The sequence below is a fragment of the Diaphorina citri genome, unplaced genomic scaffold, assembly GCF_000475195.1.
Source record: "Diaphorina citri unplaced genomic scaffold, Diaci psyllid genome assembly version 1.1 scaffold1711, whole genome shotgun sequence".
NCBI classification, from domain to species: Eukaryota; Metazoa; Arthropoda; class Insecta; order Hemiptera; family Psyllidae; genus Diaphorina; species Diaphorina citri.
Genome location: NW_007379137.1, coordinates 7,365 through 18,623, shown reverse-complemented (window position 1 = coordinate 18,623; position 11,259 = coordinate 7,365). Strand labels below are relative to the sequence as shown.

The 11,259-nt window shown below is 39.1% G+C and overlaps 4 protein-coding genes across 4 annotated transcripts in view; 1 reads left to right on the top strand and 3 right to left on the bottom strand.

Moving 5' to 3' along the window:
• Positions 1-1,226, bottom strand: part of LOC108253392 (transcription initiation factor TFIID subunit 5-like) — a 3,488-nt gene extending 2,262 nt beyond the window's left edge. The window contains exons 1-2 of the mRNA XM_026829220.1: positions 1,174-1,226; positions 890-1,028 (exon numbers count right to left, since the gene is read on the bottom strand). Of these exons, the coding sequence (XP_026685021.1) occupies positions 890-1,028; positions 1,174-1,226 (192 nt within the window). The remainder of the gene's footprint in view (positions 1-889; positions 1,029-1,173) is intronic.
• LOC103516961 (TAF5-like RNA polymerase II p300/CBP-associated factor-associated factor 65 kDa subunit 5L) overlaps positions 1-5,921 on the bottom strand; it is a 6,955-nt gene extending 1,034 nt beyond the window's left edge. Inside the window, exons 1-2 of the mRNA XM_026829218.1 lie at positions 5,667-5,921; positions 4,828-5,077 (exon numbers count right to left, since the gene is read on the bottom strand). Of these exons, the coding sequence (XP_026685019.1) occupies positions 4,898-5,077; positions 5,667-5,801 (315 nt within the window). The 5' untranslated portion in view covers positions 5,802-5,921 and the 3' untranslated portion in view covers positions 4,828-4,897. The remainder of the gene's footprint in view (positions 1-4,827; positions 5,078-5,666) is intronic.
• Positions 3,007-4,396, bottom strand: LOC103516962 (TAF5-like RNA polymerase II p300/CBP-associated factor-associated factor 65 kDa subunit 5L). Its single transcript, XM_026829217.1, has 3 exons — positions 4,103-4,396; positions 3,762-3,852; positions 3,007-3,450 (listed from the first exon to the last, which is right to left on the bottom strand). The coding sequence occupies exons 1-3, from the start codon at positions 4,348-4,350 to the stop codon at positions 3,205-3,207; spliced, it is 585 nt and encodes a 194-aa protein (XP_026685018.1). The 5' UTR covers positions 4,351-4,396; the 3' UTR covers positions 3,007-3,204.
• Positions 5,922-6,324: 403 nt separating the features above from the next.
• LOC103516960 (lymphokine-activated killer T-cell-originated protein kinase homolog) lies at positions 6,325-9,758 on the top strand. Its single transcript, XM_026829219.1, has 5 exons — positions 6,325-6,512; positions 6,856-6,979; positions 8,181-8,417; positions 8,925-9,056; positions 9,492-9,758. Exons 2-5 carry the CDS (start codon positions 6,865-6,867, stop codon positions 9,722-9,724), a joined length of 717 nt encoding a protein of 238 aa, XP_026685020.1. The 5' UTR covers positions 6,325-6,512; positions 6,856-6,864; the 3' UTR covers positions 9,725-9,758.
• Positions 9,759-11,259: the final 1,501 nt, after the last annotated feature.

The following is an 11,259-nucleotide window of genomic DNA, read 5'->3' as shown; positions in this document are numbered from 1 at the left end:
ACATGGGGGGAGAATTGGGGGGAAATGTTGGTGAGGGGGGTGGGGGGGGGGGGGTTTACCAACCTTTTTTTTTTAGTCTCTAACAGCCTGTTACCTTAACAGCCCTGTTAAGCCTATACAAATCAAATGGAACTTAACAAGCTGTTAGCTTAAAAGGCCTTCTAGGGACTGAAAAAATATTGGTAAAATCCACCCTAAGTGTTGGAAACTTGTTGATCGATCCTGAATTGCCACCCTAGTTAGCTTGGAAGGTAGCGTGTTTGCATTGTAAGCACTAGGTCGCGGATTCGATTCCCGCCCGGGACGGATTTTATCCTATACAGATAAGGTCCGTTCTCAGAACGGCTGGCTTTCTCGCAGGATGGAATGTGACAATTTTAGGTAGCCTATGTCACCCTCAGTACTCTTTTTAATAACCACAAAAAATTTCATCCAAATCGGCCGAGCCGTTTTCTCGTGAAAAGAGGACAAAAACAGGTCTATCAGCGTGATAGACAGACATACATACATACAAACAGAAATTTTTCTGATGTGATTTTTGGATCCTTGATGCAGGATGGAATGTGACAATTTTAGGTAGCCTATGTCACCCTCAGTACTCTTTTTAATAACCACAAAAAATTTCATCCAAATCGGCCGATCCGTTTTCTCGTGAAAAGAGGACAAAAACAGGTCTATCAGCGTGATAGACAGACAGACAGACAGACATACATACATACATACATACATACATACAAACAGAAATTTTTCTGATGTGATTTTTGGGATCCTTGATTCATAAGAGTAACTAAAAATTCCACGGTTCTAGGCAATGGACTCGAACCACCAAACTACAGATTCAAAGTTCACCGTGCTAACCACTACAGATATATTACCTGTACTTCATAACACAGTTGTATGTATCGAGGGAATAGGCCCGCATGTAATTATCACTGGAGACGGAGAGGAAATATTTCGAGTCCGGAACAAAAGAGACATCATGCACCGCGCCCTTGTTCCCGTAGACATTCATGTGCATCCCGTCTGACCTGAAATACCAACATGTAAGAGTTAAGGCCCGTTAACACTTCTTGTTACTGGCTTTTCCCGACCCCAATCAGGCCAGGTGAGGAGACAGGTAGCTTGTGGCCGAATGGAGGGTACAACCCCCATCACTAAAGAGTTAAGTAAGGCTTTAGCAGAGGTGTATCTTCCATTCGGAATCGGTTCCAATCGGGGGGCATCATCTTGGATTTTCTATGGTTTAGTACAGGCACTCTTTCAATGGAGGAGTTGCAATTGGGAAAATATTATCAATAAAAGGTCGATTCCTACGTAAAAAGTTGTGAAAAATACAAATCTGAGGTCAAAACTCCGAAAAAGTAACTTTAAAAGGTCGAAAATTCAATATTTAATTGCCGTTCTAATCAAAAAGTTCAAAGAGTTGTGACGTCAGATTTCACATCAAAATGCGCAGCGAAAAAGTAACTTTAAAAGGTCGAAAATTCAATATTTAATTGCCGTTCTAATCAAAAAGTTCAAAGAGTTGTGACGTCAGATTTCACGTCAAAATGCGCAGAAAGGCTTGCGCACAAACAAACGAAGCGAGAGTCATGAATTATGACGTCATCGCCTACGGGAGCGTATGCCATGACGTCAAACTAAATGCGCAGAAACGCTTGCGCACAAACAAACGGAGCGAGAGTCATGAATTATGACGTCATCGCCTACGGGAGCGTATGCCGTGACGTTAAACTTCACGATTTACCGGTATTTTTGAAATCGATTTATCTCGGTTTCTAGAAGTCGTAAGTAGAAGAAAAAGAAAAATTCAGTTGGTCCTCATTATTCCTGCTAATCCTGCTCTATGACTTTGAAACATCACCTAAGTAAGCGCAACTGATCTATTTCCAAACATCACCTAAGTAAGCGCAACTGATCTATTTCCAAACATCACCTGAGTAAGCGCAACTGATCTATTTCCAAAAGGGAACCGGTTACGTTCCGAAAATTTCCCAAAAGGAATATACACCTCGCCTCGGTTCAGTGTTGTTAACCTAGAAAATTTCGGCGTTTTATGATGTTTTCCCCAAAAAAGCTAAAATATGACGTTTTAGTATGATATCATGACATTATGACGTTTGAATAACTCTGCTCATGATCTTATAATTTTTCTCGTCCAAGTCTTGATTCACACAATCTTTCCTCCTTTTTTCCGGCCTCCCTCACCCTTTTCTCCCCCTGATTTCCATTCTCTCAACTCTTTTCCCTTTGTAGTTCTCATCTCTCCTCTCCTGGATCTTAAATAAATGAGCTTCTTCTTTTATTTTCGAGGTAGAGGTATTAATTTTAATAATATTTATTATTTATTTACAAAATTTCATCACAACGAACACTCGTCAGTGGAAGGTGGTACTCTTGACCTGGCGTACTACCACACTGTCATGTGCAATGTGCAGATCTGTCTGGTTCCAGAGGATTAATAGATTTAACAGCATCCAATTTTATCCAAGCCTATGCATTCGATTGTTCAGAAACACACTACTATCACGTCACGTGAGCTCACGAGGGCAGTGTTGCTCTCATGAACGAAATTACCTACAATATTAATGAGAAAACTTTGAACATCTTTCTGACCCCCCACGAGCTCACGTGACGTGATAGTAGTGTGTTTCTACCTTTAGTGAACATTAGATTTTTAACTACAATATTCATACGTTTACGCGCAGCCCAACTGTGTGTAGAGAGTATCTTGCTTGAGCTGCATTCCTGAAAGTAACTTGACAACTGTGAAACTTCGACGCAAAATTTTGGACGTCACAACAATCATCATAATGCGTCTGTAAGGTTTTTAAAGATTTTTCTTCTACGATTTCACGTCGTAACTTTTCCGAAATGCATGGTTTGTGAAACTTCGACGCAAAATTTTGGACGTCACAACAACCATCATAATGCGTCTGTAAGGTTTTTAAAGATTTTTCTTCTGCAATTTCACGTCATAACTTTTCCGAAATGCATGTTTTTTTTGTTTTTATGGAACGTGGGCCTTATATCAAGATATTTTGATATTAAAAAGTTAGGTAACTTTTAAGATGATCATATTTGCCTATTGAAGATATTTTGATTATTTTATCCCTATTACCTCTGTAGAGTTATAAAGTTCTGATTCTACATATACATAGGTAGGTAATAGCCTATTGCCTATTATTACTAATAGACATAAACTCACTCTTCCAGATTATGAATGGCCCAGCACATCAGACTCTGAGGTTTGGGTGGTACGTTCTTCAGATTTCTCTTCGCTTCCAGAAACCTTTTGTATTCGGGAATGTTCTCATAGTTGACTCTGAATGGATCTGAGTTGTACTTCTGTTCTGTGTGATTTGCATTGAAAGTGTCTGGTTCTGTTTCTGGTCCATCATCTAGATCTTTTATATCCGAAATTGTCAGGTCTATTTTACTTTGGATTAGCTGAAATGTGGAGGAAACTTTCAGCCTTAAGGTACATTTCTGGGAGTGTAAAGGGACTTTGCATTATCATCCTCTAGCACTCTCTGCCAGTATAAATGAGTTAGGTTCTATTTCTGGTTCTGATTCCCTGGGATTGAAATTGACTCCCCAAGTTTCGGTTTAACTAGGCCTTTTATGAATTAATTCCGTTTTGTGGGGAAAAGGTAAAACTAACTACCTACCTACTTACTTAAACATTGATTTTTCAATCCTTCAATCAACTTATCTGATAAGAATTTGTTATATTTATAAGAATACACATAAATACTTACCTCAAGGAATGGAAAGTTAATTTCTTGAGTAAAAAACGTCTCCAGAGAAGAAAATGTGTCTTCTGAAATTTTCAATGAATACCTGTTTTCCCTGAAAATAAAAAGTGGGTACAGTGTACACAATTAGTGAAATAAATTCTTAGCATAAGTATCTAAGTAAATGTGTACACAATATTATTCTCTACATACACATGACACATCATAACTGCTGTGCAAGCAACAATTTTGTGTTGCAGAATATACTTGGCTGTCTCTTTTAGAGAACAATTTATTAGTACATAGTTACTCACAGAGTGATTTTTTTTTTCTTGTAGAAAAGATAATTGTTAGCAGAAACTTACCTAAAACACCTAATTATTTGAGAGCTCATAACATTTTTGTACTGTTTAATTTTGACTAACTCTTCAACTTGTTCACAATACTCAGTGTTTTTCAAGAACAAATTCTTGTAATTTTCAGCAAACACATATGCATCTTCTGCGTGGGACCTCTCCAGCATATCTAAATATGAATGGGTGAATACGGGATACAGGAACATGGACAACTCTGCCTTGCACTTCTTATCAGAGATAGACTTGATGTATTGCATGAATCTGATGGTGGAAAAAGATTTGAAAATGAATTAGTATAAATAAGGTGAACCTACTAATAACTCCATCACTAAAAGCTACTTTACTTTTTCCAAATTAGTAGATTCATATAAGTCATACCCATCTTTTGGGTAGGTAAGTAGGTTACACTTATCTACTGAAGTTATGAGAAAAATACTTGAGGTGTCTTCTCACCAGCAATATAACCCAACTAGGATCTGTAAGACGTTAAGTACATAGTGATTTTTTAGTCACTTGGGTACTTGGTTATTTTTAAAACACAATACCTAACTTAAAAGACAAAGAGAAAAGCCCTTTTTTTCCTGTTCCTGTCTATTTGTTTTAAAGGTATTTTCAACACAGGTACAGGCACTTAAATGAACCTCAGATTCTGTTTGGTTTATCAAAAGCTGTTATTTCTTAGAACTAAAAGTTGAAACCCATCTGCCAACACCAACCCGGTACATAACCACGACCTAAAATGTATAGTGACAGGTCATACTTCATCTTGCATGTCAGACCTTTATGTCAAATAAAATAAATAAGTCAAGACTTACCACCGGACGCAAGATATTTTCCACAAGGACTGAAAGCAATGCTAAGTACGGGGGACACATGGTCGGAGAATACCCGTACTGAAGCTCCGTCCGTGATACTCCATAGTCTTACAGCCTTGTCATAGGACCCCGTACCTATGTAGGTAATCTTCGGATGGAATCTGGCACACTGTGAATAATAAGAATAGAAACGGGACACGGATAGCCCATTGGTAACGCGCTTGCTTACCATGCAGAAGGTTTTCGTTTTTCATTGTCATAGGACCCCGTACCTATGTAGGTAATCTTCGGATGGAATCTGGCACACTGTGAATAATAAGAATAGAAACGGGGCACGGATAGCCCATTGGTAACGCGCTTGCTTACCATGCAGAAGGTTTTCGTTTTCCGATTGCAAATATTTCAACGGGTTACTTTCTGGTGTTCTCGTGTTGACCCAGCACCTAAATGGGAAGTATTGTGTCTCTTCTCGCCCATTTGATGAGAGGCATACCGGCATACTACGGTTGGGCATGCTACGACACAGACCACAGGAGTCTAATGTAGCAGTTGTTTTATTGATACAAAAAAAAAACTTGACTTTAATGGATCTCAAACACTAATTTTTTTGTTTCACTTGGACTCGAACTATTAACCTCCAGATCATTAGAACACTGAGCTTCCCATATCCCACTCCTAGGCTTAGGTGTAGGGGTAAACAGCTCTAAAGGATGTGTTAATCTACGAATCTACGAGATTCCTATATTATTTCAACTAACTGTGACATCCTGCTTGTGTCCAACAAATATCCTTAGAGGATACATCTGTTCCAGGGACCACAGTCTGGCAGTAGTATCACGAGATCCTGTCAATGCTAGTCCCTTGCTACAAGCTTCTACACTCCATACTGTCATGTCGTGACCGCTGGAAACATCAAGGAAACAGTAATTACTAGTGGTTGACCTGTCCTTTGTACGGGATCAGTGCGGCGTAAGAGGCATAACTTCAAAGCGCTGCCATTTTGAATCAGGATGGAATGTGACAATTTTCTGGTGTTCTCGTGTTGACCCAGCACCTAAATGGGAAGTATTGTGTCTCTTCTCGCCCATTTGATGAGAGGCATACCGGCATACTACGGTTGGGCATGCTACGACACAGACCACAGGAGTCTAATGTAGCAGTTGTTTTATTGATACTGCTTTTGAATGAAAGCAAGCATACTAAATTAACTAAACATTATAGAACCTAAAAGTTATTGTACTTATAAAGGTGCACCTAATCCCATCTTATTTGCCTTTTCCTGTGTTTGGACAGGGTTGGTGTTTTCTATCAACTTCTCAATCAGGATTATGGGTACCTAGTGTAATAGGGTAGGTACCTACTCTGGTTATTGATTAGGCATTTTTACATCAAAACAAACATCCATCGAAGGTAGAAAGGTCCTGTGAAAATTTTACTAACCTGAAGATTTTTCTGTGATTCAAGATTGGCCAAAACATCTTCAACTGTCTCCGGCTTGAATGAGTTCTGAATGAAATGCTTGTGATCACCGTGATTTAAATGGCTCAGATCCATTTTGGTGATTTCCGACAAAAGATAACCAAAAGGGTGTGTTATGATAAGTGGTAAGTTTCTTCAAATCCCATGTAAAAAGAAAATTCAAGGAAAAATCCTGTGGGAAGTTGGGAACGGCCACTTGTAAATATTTTCATATTTTCAAATGTTTACATTTTTTCAAAATTTTCGCGGGCTTCAGAAATTTCTTTCGATGAAGAGGGGAAAAGAGCTCTGTTCACACACATGAACAAACGAAAATTTCAAACTTTCGACTGTTGAAAAAAAGTCCGTTTTACGTTTTACTTACGTTTTTTCGTTTCCGATTCTTTTCCTTCGTCGTTTATTCTTTGAAAATTTTGCAATTCTGTTGAAAGCATAAAAGGAAAAAAAAATCCACTGTATTTTCGACAGAAAACAATCATGAAGGCGTGGAAACAACCGCTTAAACCTCAGAACGGATCTGCTGCGGAAGAGAAGGAATCAAAACTTATGGTACCGCCCACTCCACAGACCACTAGACTGGGTTATGGAACAGGTAATGAATAGGAAGAAGAAAATACCGTAAATACCATTTCTACCATAGTTCCCTTTGCTATAGAGATAGCGGTACTTGTGCAGAAGTCACGTCAGTGGAAGATTTTGCTACCAAAGGAACTGGCACAAACAAGCAGTGACCAGTGTTATTATAGGGTTAGGTTAAACACAAAAAAGAGTTTTCACAATTAGGGCAGTGATTAGTGTTATTATAGGGTTAGGTTAAATACAAAAAGGAGCTTTCTTTTCCACTGTTGTGGCTTCTGCATCATTGCCAAAATAGCAAAAGTTGAGTGCAAAGTGCATCCACTCACAAAATTTTTGTAGCCAAAGATTGAGAGGATTGAAAAAAAAAAAAAAAAAAAATATGCTGACCCCATCTGAACAAGGGAAAAAGCAAAGAAGAATACTATTTGTACAATGGTAATGGACATGGTTGCCATACAGGGAGGTCCTGGGTTTGATTCTAAGACTGAGAACTCATATTCAGCTTTACTTGCCAGGTGTACCTACCTATACTTTTGAGGCTTATTTGAATGTGAGTGGCTTAGGGGTGATGAGAACTTGAGAACCCAATAGGACTAGAACCAGCTGTAAGGCCAACCACTCACTTTCAGGTAGACCTGATCAGGTCTATGTGATAGTGTGTGTGCTTATCAGCTATTCTGGGAAGGATAAAAAAAAAAAAAAAAAAAAAAAAAAATGTTGACCCCATCTGAACAAGGGAAAAGGCGAAGAAGAACTATTTGTACAATGGTAATGGACATGGTTGCCATATAGGAGGTCCTGGGTTTGATTCTAATACTGAGCAAGTGAGCACTCATATTCAGCTTTACTTGCCAGGATGCCAGGTGTACCTACCTATACTTTCCAGGCTTATTTGAATGTGAGTGGCTCAGGGGTGATTAAAATTAGCACTTTTGGGTGATGAGAGCCCAATAGGACTAGAACCAGCTGTAAGGCCAGCCACTCACTGTCAGGTAGACCTGATCAGGTCTATGTGATATGTGTGTGCTTATCAACTAAACCTGACAGACAGACCTTTTTAGCCATACCTGTCAGGTCTACCTGATAGTGAGTGCCTGGCCTTGAGCTACTGATCAGTACCATGTAGCCTACTACTTTGCTATTTGGATGCCCTTATCTCCCTTTATCAATATCATGGATACTTAGACAAAGCTAATGTTTCTCTAATATTCCAGGAGTTGGAGTGTATGCAATGGCAAGAGGCTCATCCAATGATCAAAACCTTTCACCATGGGCATTGAAAAAGGTGGAACGCAAGTTCAAAGGACAAAAAGCTATTTCTGACCGTTTAAAAGTGGAAGCTAAAGTCCTAAAAAGTCTGTCTCATCCCAATATCATTGGTTTCAGAGGGGAAGGTAAAACTAAGGATGGGAGAGTGTGTTTAGCTATGGAAACGTGTGGAACATCATTAGGTAAGTAATTTTTCTAGCTAGCCTATTTAACCTGCCTTGGTGGTGTAGTGGTCAAGGCACTCGCTTGGTAAACAGGAGGGTGGGTTTCAATAAAAAAAGTTTTGAAAAAAAAAAAAAAAAAAAAAAAAAAAAAAAAAAACAGGTAGGTAGGTAAGTAGGTACCTAAAGAATATCATTCAGATTATGCCCCTTAACAAGTAAAAGTATTCAATCATTATTATTGTATGTACATTTTGAAGTTCAAATATGAAACCGCAATACCAACCTCAGTGGTGCGGTGGTTAATGCCTTGAACTTGAGATCTGTAGGTTAGTGGTTCGAGTCCAAGTGAAGTCATGAGATTTATCTAAGTATATTAACTGGGGAATGATATTAAATTTGGTACTTCTGTTAGACCTCAGATTGAGTAGGTAAGTATGTGTATCTGTGATAAACAATAGGATTTAGTTTATCTAAGTATCTAAGAAGTCTCTTGATATTGACCTCACATTAAGTTCTCATTTCCAGGTGATTTTGAACAGATCAAGTTGTGTGACTTTGGAACACCAATATTTCTCAACGAGCAAGGTCTTATGGCAGATGATACTCAGGAGTATGTTGGCACAGAGTTGTGGTCAGCACCAGAAGTCTTGATGGATGGTAAGAGTGGGTGTTCCTATTTTAAGTAGATATTAAACAACAAAAGTTTACCTGTGCAGTTACTGGAGCTGAATTTTTCTGGATTTCTGTTTGAACCTTTCCAGAAGTTCTTGCTTTGTAACATGCCCCTTGATGGCATGGCACAATGCCTTGCCACCTCGTAAAACAATCTCTACTTATCACTATCAACCTCAGTGGTGCAGTGGTTAATGCCTTGGACTTCAGATCTGTAGGTTAGTGGTTCGAGTCCAAGTGAAGTCACGAGATTTATCTAGGTGTATTAACTGGGGAATGATATTAAATTTGTGACAAGCATTTTAACAATGCCCAACACAGTTAAAATTCCTTTTTAATTCCCTTGGTTATCCTATAGGAAGGAGAAAGTAATGTAATTGTTTTTTTTTTTGTTTTTTTTTTACTACTTCCTACCTGTAGAAATCATTTCTGACAAGGCGGACATTTTTTCGTTCGGGCTGACCCTGTGGGAAATGCTGGCTCTGGAGCCCCCCAATATGCCTATGTCCAATTCCGTCAACAACAGCACCTGGTCTCAAGACTCTGACTGCTCCATTATGGAATGTACCGCGTCCGGGACCCCAATCAATGAATCCATGTACCAGAGTATGACAGCAGGTGAGTTGGGGTGCACTCAGTCAAGATTGGTCTGACTGAGGGACCTTAAACAGGGAGTGACAAGCTCAGTTTGGCTAGAGGAATTTGAACAGGGAGTAGACCAGCTTAGTCTGGCTGGGGGATTTTAAATAGGGAGTAGACCAGCTTAGTCTGGCTGGGGGACTTTAAACAGGGAGTAAACCAGTTTAGTCTGGTTGGGGGACTTTAAACAGGGAGTAAACCAGTTTAGTCTGGTTGGGGGACAGGGAAAATACTAGAGACCGAAAGAAATACCTAGCAAATTGTGGCCATAACTTGTATTGTAGCCAAAATCAAACGTCAGTCCAAACCAATCATCCTAGGGCTGATGGATTGACGAAAATTGCCCCGTCTGGCTTTTTGCCTGATTGGTAAAATAATTAACTTGGGGAAGGCTCCAAATTTGATTTACCTAGTATGTAGGTATGGGCATTGTTTTACTGAGGTAGACTATTTAGAAGCCAATTATCACATTGTCTACGGGGCGAAAAATCACGATATGTCTCTGAGATCGGGGGCCTAATTTCAATAAAATCCACTGTCATTCAGATATGAATGACGCCGCTCAAAGAGCGAGGTCACCACAATAATACTCTGCACTGTCATACATAAAAGTATGACGCCCCGTCCCTACATATTTGAAGACCGATCATCAATAATGTGCTATGTGCCAAAAATATGAAATTTGAGTTAGGTACGGATTCACGTACCTACTATGTACCAGTGAACATACTCTGTAAAACGCGCTAATAAGCTCCACAACGTTTCAAAAAATTTAAAAAAATCCCGATAGATGGGGGTAGTGGTATGTGCTCCTTTTATTTTCTTCATAACTTCTGAACCCCTTGGAATTTACGAGCACCAGAAAAACCCAAAGCTAAGCATGATGATTCTCTATCGAATGTGTTAAAAATGAAATCTCCAATGTCACCCATTTTTGTATGACGACGAGAATAGAGAAGAGAGTCCTGTCATACAGATCTGTATGACGCCGTAGACAATGTGTTATGTATAGTTATGAAGATTTAGAAACAGGTTATGTTGTTACACGATATGAAGATTTTCTGCTATGATGTGTGAACCTGTTCAATAATGACTCTGATACAAGGGGAAAGAGAGAGTGGCCCCACGTTGGGCGCCAATTGATACAAGGGGAAAGGGAGTGGTGGTAGAAAACTAAGCCACTGGATGGGCCGACAATTGATTTGTCCGAAGTTGATACTCGAAAGAGTGGGAGAGCTAGTGGATTTAGCTGAGGTGTGTCAATCTCCTTTGTACCAAAATGTTGATAAGATTAGCCTACGGTGATCGTCAGTGGATTTGACAATATGATTCGAAGATAAGCCTCTGGCTTCAGTGGCGGATTCCCAATCTGAAAGCTATCTAAAAGTTTGAATGGAGAAGATTGTAGATTAAAACTTATCAACTATTTTAAAAGTATATTATGTGGGTAAAATTCAAAATAAAACAGGTACACTTGAATAAACAATATCGAGATCAATAGGTAAAATGAATACAAAAAAAAACCTTTGGAGGGCCCGTTAAAAAAAAA